The sequence below is a fragment of the Triticum urartu genome, chromosome 2 (assembly GCF_003073215.2).
Source record: "Triticum urartu cultivar G1812 chromosome 2, Tu2.1, whole genome shotgun sequence".
NCBI lineage: Eukaryota > Viridiplantae > Streptophyta > Magnoliopsida > Poales > Poaceae > Triticum > Triticum urartu.
In genome coordinates, this window is record NC_053023.1 from 17,522,357 (window position 1) to 17,531,510 (window position 9,154).

At 45.1% G+C, this 9,154-nt stretch overlaps 1 protein-coding gene across 1 annotated transcript; it reads right to left on the minus strand.

Annotated features, from left to right (window-relative positions):
* On the minus strand, positions 1-7,502 carry LOC125535198 (protein SUPPRESSOR OF npr1-1, CONSTITUTIVE 1-like). Its single transcript, XM_048698239.1, has 5 exons — positions 7,232-7,502; positions 6,838-7,151; positions 4,706-6,760; positions 1,219-3,485; positions 1-397 (listed from the first exon to the last, which is right to left on the minus strand). The coding sequence occupies exons 2-5, from the start codon at positions 7,105-7,107 to the stop codon at positions 346-348; spliced, it is 4,644 nt and encodes a 1,547-aa protein (XP_048554196.1). The 5' UTR covers positions 7,108-7,151; positions 7,232-7,502; the 3' UTR covers positions 1-345.
* Between the last annotated feature and the right edge of the window lie 1,652 nt (positions 7,503-9,154).

Genomic DNA, 9,154 nt, shown 5'->3' on the forward strand with positions numbered 1-9,154 from the left:
TACTCGCATAGGCACGAAAATTACTTTTCCACAATGTGCACGGAAGATCATACCAGCGCATGTCTCTCCCTTCTCCACCAGCAAGGATCATACTACAACATTTGTGGTCATTTCAGTGGCATAGGGTTCTGCTGGGAGTGGCCACATAATGTGCCAAGCAGTACTTTACTCTTTTCACACTTCAATTCCGACACACATAAGTGAGCATTGTAATGGGCAGCATGTTTATGCAAATATATCAAGCCTATGAATTGTGTAAAACTTCGTTGAGTGGATCTACCATCATTTCTAAAAAGGAAATTGCAACTCTTGGCTCAATGTGCACCTCAAAAGAAGTGTCAAGCGTTACATTACAGAACAAGAACCTGGATCCTCATCTGAGAAAATGGAAGTGCACCTGAAAATCGAGTGGAGTACCGTATTAGATGTAAGGCAACACCATGCTAGCTAAGATGATGTATTCTGGATGTGGTCGCATATCCCCAAAGTAATTTATTGAGATCAAGATGATTCAAAATGGCATCAGGAGAAACATACCAAAAGTAACCTATTGAGATCAAAATGATTCAATACAGTTGCCACTTTTTACTAACACACTTAGGTATAATGATGAAACTTGCGTTACGAAGAGAGTGCCATGGTTAAAATGCAGTGGCGGACCTAGAGTCCAAGTACCGGGGGCGCCAAACTTCAATACTTCTGTACAAAACATATAAAATTTACACTAAAATAGTACTCCCTCCGTCCCAAAATAAGTGTCTCAACTTTGTACTAACTTTAGTACAAAATTGCACTAAGGTTAAGACACTTATTTTGGGACGGAGGGAGTATAATTTAGCCTAAATAGTCTGAAATATCACTAAATTGTTACACAATTAATATTAAGATGGCATACCTATACTATTTTGCTTTTTTTAGGGGGTACCGTGGCATCCCTGCTAGATCCGGCACTGTTAAAATGCCATCTACTTCCTCCGTTCCTAAATATAAGTCTTTTTTACGGATTCTCATATGGACTACATATGGAGCACAATGAGTGAATCTGCACTCTAAAATACGTCAATATTCATCCGTATGTTGTTCATATTTCAAATCTCTAAAAGACATATATTTAGGAACGGAGGGAGTATTTAGCAGTGGATGAATGGATTGGTAAAATAGTCTGCAACAGTACTCCTGAATGTGGAATAAACGAGCACTATGGTCGAAGGTGCTTACCCGTATGTTGGTTGAATGCGTCCCAACTTCTTCTTGTTCTCCTTACACCAGTTCTCCAATCTTGGACATTCGATAATTTGCAGATTCTTGAGGTTGTCGAGTCCTTTTATGCCCCGTGGCAAATATTTAAGGACACGGCACTTACAAATGCAGAGTTCCTGAAGAGAGGTGAGGCATCCGAACCATGTGGGAAGTTTTTTAATGCTGTCGCACTCAGTCAAATGAATTGAGTGGAGGGAGGTGAGGTGCTTCATGCTGTCTGGAAATGACTTCAGCTGTTTGCAACACACAATCTTCAAGTCTTGGAGAGAGTTGAGGTGATTCATGTCTTGTGGCAGTGAGGTCATGCCCTCACATTGAGAGATAGACAGCGTCTGGAGGCCAGCAAGGTAGCGAAACAAACTCCAGTCAGCTATGCTGCCGTGGATTACCAGTTCAGCTACTGGAGCACCTCCTGCAGTCCTCTGCAATGCAATCACTTCGTTGGAATCTGATAGCAGTAACCTCGAAGAAGACAGCACTTGGGCGCAGTCTGATATCTCTAACCTCCGAGCTCTAGGCGGGAGAGACCGAAAGCTCAACTTGGAACATTTACGCATCACCAATTTATCAATGGCGCGGAACATGACCCGCTCACCGCTAGCACTGTAATATGTGCTGTTGAACTCTCCCAGGTTTTCCATATCTTCAATGGTGAATTCGGAGAGTGGTTTGAGTTCAGCTGCTGCTGTGTCATTGCCACTGAGCTCACCAGCATCGATTCTTGTGATGCTGGACATCCTTCTGAGAACCAGACTTTGCAGGTTTGGTAATTGACCGAATGGTGGCAGCTTCTTGCACCTCAGGAAGTCCTCCATCGTGACCTTCTTAAGATTAGGGAGATAGGAAGAGATGCTCAACATCCAGTCCGGGAGGCATGTGGCCCGATAGCCGTGCAGCTTAAGGCGCTGCAGATCATGTGGTGGCTTCAGCTCTCCTAACAAATTAGCATCGTTCTCCACAGATCCATGAGAGCCCACGGTCCATCCAAGTGTCAACTCTTTGACATTTCTTTTCTCCACTAGCCTTATCCTTTGGGCTTCCTCTCTAGACTTTACCTTCTCAAGACAAGTTATCTCAAGATCTTGGCAGTTTACATTCTCGAGCTGAACAAGGTTGCTGCTAAACCTTCCGTCATCAGTGCGAACCACGAAAGAGCAACTTTCCAGACCCCGGCAATTCCTAATAACTACCAGGTTCAAAGAGTCACTTTCATTGGCTACGCTTTCCAGTCTAGTGCAGCCTGTGAGATCCAGTGTATGCAGCTTCTGGAGCTCACCTAGACTTTCAGGTAGACCATCAAGAAATATGTTATGAGACAAGTCCAGATGCTGCAGATTGGAAAGGCCACTAGTGCATGATTGTATGTATTGACGGCATTCCTCTTCTGACAGGTAGCAAAAGATTGGATTCATGCACATGGATAAGTTCAAATACTGGAGATTGACGAGCTTGCACAATACATCTTTTAGCCCTACCAGATGTTCCCGGTGTTGAGGAAGATAGCAGCATGGGTGTGACAAGTTCAAATGCTCGAGACTGGTAAGGCCACCAAGAAACCAGATCCCTTCACAACAGCACCAGAATGATAAGTCCAGATAAGTCAAACTTTTTAGCTTTCCAAATGATTCCGGCAGTTCTGCAAGTCTATTGCAGCGTGATAAATTGATATACCATAGGTTTAATAGACCCCCAAATGATTCTGGCAGAGTCATTAGCTGAGAGCAGCCTGATAAATTGATATACCGTAGGTTTAATAGAGCCCCAAATGATTCTGGTAAAGTCATTAGCCGAGAGCAGCGTGATAAATTGATATACCGTAGGTTTAATAGACCCCCAAATGATTCTGGTAGTGTCATTAGCCAAGAGCAACCTGATAAATTAAGATACCCCAACTGCCTCAGTTGACAGACAGAATCTGGTAGCTTCTGCATGGAGCACTCGTTTAGATGCAAGACGCGCAGGCACCTGGTAAATGAAAATGCATCATCGCCGACGTTTATTTTGCTATAGCCCACACAATGTAGCGCCCTTAACTGGTTAGGCAATCTACTGGATAATTTGGCGCCAAAATCAGTAAGCAGTGCATAGCGGCAACAGTTATCCTGATCAGATGTACCCATTCTATCATCCAGAACAATGAGTTCGCCAGTAAGTGATCTTGCGAGGGCGTGCACCATTTCGTGCATAGTCAACAAGATTGCACCCGTATCACCATTTCCGCTAGTCTGCAACAAAGCCAGAAATGCATAAGTTGTACTTGCATTGCATTATGTCCCGTTCATTTATTCATCCGCTTTTGCTAATTGTAAGTCAACTAGATTTTTTTAATAATCTTGTTTGATTTTTCAACTCAGAAGTCGCACTTTCTAGTATTATACATATGAAGAAAGTGGAAGTTTAGTGCCAGGTATTTGCACTCCTCACATTATATTTGTAATTTTATTCAAGTTATGAAAATTATGTCCCTTCATTTTTAAGTTTTATCTCTTCATTGTCATTTTTTGTTTATTTTTGCTCCGTTCGTTCAATTTCAGGCTAAAGGACTAAGTGGATCCAAATAGGTACTGCCGCACATGTAGGAAGATTGGCTATTGAATGAAGCTGATCCAATAGTAGTTAGGTAGCAAATCCTTGTCGGTCACTGGATATCCTCTTCATTACACAAATTTTTACCACATATACCAAAAGATTCCATGGTTGGACTTAAGCACATATATAATATGCACAAACCTCAAAACATAGACACTTCTCCTTGGTTCTAGACACTTCCGTAATTTAATTCATTCAACTATTTTTCTTCTTAAATAATTTTCATTCATTTACTCTATGATTTACATTGCACAATATGTACAAATCCTCAAACCGCTGGCACGTTTCCTTTGTTTTTAGACTCTTCCATACTTCAAATTTTCCAAGTTTTTAAAAAGAATTACCATTTAATTTTCACATTATAATTTTCCTTTGGTTCAAGTTTTTTGAAAGTCCATTTTTCCTTGGAGATGGTGTATAACTTTTCTTATTTTTCTTACCCCAAAACTGCAATATGAAGTACTTAAAAGACAGATGTGCTAGATATATTACACATGAGTTTTTTCTAATAGCAGTCTTCAAACATTTTCTAGCTATAACCTTAACTGGAATGAATTACCAAAAACCAAATATACTTCTTTTAGGTTCATGCATATGTGTGACTGAATTTACGTGTTTGCCTATAATAGCGTGGTCTTTTGGTATTTGGTTATACTTTAGTTATCTGAACTGACATGCAATAGAACTTACTCTCTTTTTTTTGCGAATAGTAGAACTCTAGTTAGATTTGTATTCTTACATACACACAACAACAAACCTCCTGGACTCTTTATATCGAGGCATGTATCATCTTTTTGCGGAACAACAGAATGTGAGGAGAAGTCTTACTAATTAGTAGTAGTATCTAGCAACTCACCGAAGCTGCCGACTCTGCAGTTTGAAGGAATGATATGTCCAGAAGCCTCCTAATATACTCCTCAGCTACCTGTGTGACAGAGAGAGTGTTGGATCGTTCAACAAGACCGAGGGCAATCCATTGGTGAATGATGTCATCTTTGACTGCAATGTAACCCTGCTGAAAGATGGCACAATAAGCAAAGCATAATCTCAAATCTGGTGGCATACTTCTGTAGCTTAACACCAAAGACCGGATAACATCCTTGTTGCTTCTCATAGTACTCCAGATATCTCCTTTCATTTTCTCTGCCCAACTTTTAGAATCTTGATTGCATAGATTGCGCCCAAGTACCTGAGCAGCTAATGGTAGACCCCCACACTTACTTGCAATCTGCAGACCAATCCGCTCTAACTCTTGTTTGTGAGAGTAGGGTATGTATTCGAAGTCACTTTGTTGCTTGATTATTGTCCAGCACATGTCATCCATCAAAGGATTTACCTTGTGTGGTGTAACGGTACAAACTTTTCTCGCGATGCCTTCGTCGCATGTGGTTACGATCACAGTCACCTTACTCCCTTTAATACCTTGTCCCAACATACGCTTCAACCGCTCCAACTCATCGGCATCCTCCTCCCATAGGCCATCTAAGACAATGAGCACTTTCATACCATTAAGTAGCTCATGAAGATGCTTTGTTATGTAGTCCATATCATCCGAACCTTGATGGATTTCTTCTTCCGTTACTGGAGATAACCAATTTGAGCACTCAATGGTTTCTTCTTTTGATACTTGAGAAGTCTCATCTGAACCATCTTTACTTTCCTCGTCTGGTATTTGAGAAATCACATGTGAACCATGGCTCACATTTTCTATCACTTCCAAAGTCTCATCTGTACCTTGGCCTTGGGTGATTTCTTCTGATAATTGAGAACTTCCATCCGTACCACTGCTGATCTTTTGATCCTCTAATACTTTAGAACTCCCACATGTACCTTTGTTGATCTCTTCTGCTAGTACTTGAGAAAACCCATCTGAACCTTTGTTGATCTCTTCTTCTGTTACTTGAGAAGTCCCGTCTGAGCGTTTGTTGATCTCTTCTTCTGATACATTGGAAGTCTCGTATGAACCTTCCTTGCTCTCTTCTGGTAGTACTCGAGAAGTCCCATCTGAACCTTTGCTAATCTCATCTTCTGATGCTTGAGAAGCCCCATCTAAACCTTCGCTGGTCTCATCTTCTGATATTTGAGAAGCCCCATCTGAACCTTGGCTGGTCTCATCTTCTGATATTTGAGAAGCCCCATCTGAACCTTTGCTGGCCTCTTGTTCCGAAACTTGATTACCGTAGCCTCTCTGGTGTTCCGTTTCTAAGTTGATCTCTTTTATTTTAGAGATTATATAATGTCCTATTTTAGGCAAGTCAAATTTTGGAGTGACATCCACCCATATCCGTAGCTTGTATTCTCTGAACCCAGTATCTTGGAAAATCATTGCTGCCAAAGTTGTCTTCCCTATTGTGGCGAGACCAAATATGGGAAGAATGACAGGGCCTTCTATGATGTCGGTGGCAGATAGTGTAGCAATTATCCTCTGCTTATTTTCACCCCTCCCTACAATGTTCTCTTTATCAACCCACTTATGCGCGTCACTTCCCCATACTATTCTATTTAGTGGTCGCAGGGGTACAGGTAGAGCTCGACTGAATACTGGTGAAAATGGAGGTGTTGTGTAAAGTGGAGGTGGAGGTGGAGGTGGATACCATGTAAATGGAGGTGGAGTGTAAAGTGGAGGTGGAGGTGGATACCATGTAAATGGAGGTGGAGGTGTACACAATGCTGTATACCATGGTGTGGAAAGTGGATATGGAGGTTGCAGTGGATGATACAGTGGTTGAACACCAGCAGTTTCTGAAAGTGGATGTGGTGGTGGAGACGGTGGTTGGACTTGGACGCCAGTAGATTCTGGCACAGAGGCCCGATGCCACTCCTGCTGTAGTAACATCCTAAGCTTTCCCTTCATCTCCTCTATCTTGTTGGACATGGTCTTCCTTTTGAGTACCATGGAAATACATGCCACCTGCGGGATTAATCAACGTGAAGTCAATCGAGCAAGTAAAAATTAAAGGTATGAAGGATAGAGGTACGAGTGCATGCCTTGCCAGGAGGCCTCGTGTCCTTCAACTCGTCGACCATGTCGGAGATGCCGTAGGAGGCGTTCCTCACCCTTCTCAACCACACCCGCTCCCGCGAGTCCTTGTTCCATAACGACTGAATCTCGACGTCCTCCAACACCGGCTCTATGTCCTCCAGCACCCCCACCATTTCCCGCAGGTCACCGTCGAACTTGGAGCACATCATGTTATTCTCATCTCCAATGGCGGATCTGAGCTTTGTAAGTGACCTGTGGACGATGGCCTGGGCCATGGCCGCTTCCTTCTTCTTGCTCTTATCTGTCTGGAGCGGAGGCTCTGTGGTGGTGCTCCGTCAGAGAGTGGGTAGAAATCAGCTAGGTGAGAAGAATGACAAACTGTGAAAATCAATGGCTCACCAACTGGTTTGGTTTTGTTGCTTCTCCCGTGGACAAACTCGGCGGCTGACCGGGACAGGAACCGCGCGGCACCGCCGAATCTCAGTTTCGGCGGACGGTGGCGCTAAGGCGTCCAGCGGAGCGGAGATCGACCAGGCGGCCTCCGGCCTATGACGCGAGATCTGCTCTGGCCTGATGGTTCGTCGGCGTGGTTGGGGTTTGGGTGTGGTGAACACAAGGGGCGACACATGGTAGGGCCAGACGGGGGTCACGGACGGGAAGGTGAATCGAAAAGAGACCCTACGTTCTACTACTCGTCGCAATAACCATTCTTTCTTTTTATCTGGGAACGTACTAGTTGTACATGAAGGTAGGTGGATCACTTTATGGCTCCTCGCTGGCACGTTCCTTTACCTTTTTCTTTTCCATCGAATCTGGGAGCTTTATTAGACCATGTAGTAAGATAGCTATAGGTTGGCTGTTGGATTGGATTTAACGATTAATGTTGCATGCTGGGATTGGGAGGAAAGGCAAAGCGCCAGTTTACAGCTAGCAGCTCAGGCTGCAAGCCCGCTATTTGTGCCGCGTAACGTGCATATAGGCGGGCAACTACTGAAGCGCCGGCTCTGCTCTCTCTCCTCACTTCTCTTTCTCTCTCTCTCTCTTTCATGTAGGGATTTTGTGACATGGCAAGTCTTATAGCTTGTTGAGCAGAACTTATTATTCTTGCTCTATGAATAATCTTGGTGTCACCTGTACCTTGCGACCGTAAATTGGTAACTAAAATGCTACTCCTTTTTTTGCGGATAAAAACGCTACTCCATTCGTCCTATAATATAAGAGCGTTCTTGACACTAAGTTGCCATGCTTAAAATCCGAGCATTCATGATTTATTTTTTTCGTTTAAAAAATATTGGATAACAATGTCATATGGAAAAAGGAAATGTTTATGTCCGGGCGACATGCTAGCCGGTCACACACGCGCCGTCTGATCATTTTCGATCGTGTGCCTCGCAGCCCCGCATTGGACACATGTTTAGGCCCACGCACCGCTTTACCAGTTCTGCTTTTATCATGTTACACACACAAAGCGTCTCAGCCATTCATCTCCCCCGGCATCTCCCTCCTGCTCGTCTTGCGCCTCACAACTGGTAGCTCACCGGCGATGCCCATCATCACCCCCCGCACACGGCCGTGTGCTGCACGCATGCACACCCCTGCTTGACTGGCAGGCGAAGCCGTCAGCATCGGAGCGGCAGGGACCGTGCGCTACGCCCCTTGCCGGCCACCGGGACGGTGAGCTGCGACGACGGCCATAGAGGATGCTGGAATCAAGGGTTTCAACACCGGCAAGCGGACAGCCTGTCGCCACAATGACACCATGGCCGTGTGGTACCCACCCCCGCCGCCCTCCTCTGTCATGGTCATCGCGCGCTCCAGCGAGTCGTGCTATGAGCGGCGACTAGCTGTGCTACAACAGGCAACCATTTGTGCTACAACCGACGAATGGTCGTGCTGCAAACCATGACAAGGGGAGATGCGGCCACTGGCGTGGCGTGCTGGAACAGCCACGAGGGAGCTACAACTATGGCCCAGAAGAGCCTGGAACCATGGTCTAGTGGACTTGCGAGGCGACGCCCTGCGGCTGGATGTTGCAATCGTGGACCGGTGGGGCTGGAACCGCGGTCCGATGGAGCCACGAGGTGACGGATCTGTCGGCTGGGGATGCTGCAAACGTGGACCGGCAGAGCGAGATCGATGCTGGAACCAACGCGTTCATATGTTGGAACCGGTGTGGATATGCTAGTACCGGTGTGGCGAGGCGGATATGCTACTCCCTGGAGCTGCGATGGTCACCACTTGCAGTGTTAGTGGACGACGATGCTGGAACTATCTCGCCAGGAGGCTGCAGCCACTTGATGGCAATGGGCCCCCAACCAGTGA

Coding starts and splice junctions, on each gene's coding strand:
- LOC125535198 (XM_048698239.1), bottom strand. CDS start 7,107: ATGGCCCAGGCCATCGTCCACAGGTCACTTACAAAGCTCAGATCCGCC. Junction 6,761..6,837: donor ACACGAGGCCTCCTGGCAAG/GCATGCACTCGT, acceptor TTAATCCCGCAG/GTGGCATGTATTTCCATGGT. Junction 3,486..4,705: donor CTGCAGAGTCGGCAGCTTCG/GTGAGTTGCTAG, acceptor GCTTTGTTGCAG/ACTAGCGGAAATGGTGATAC.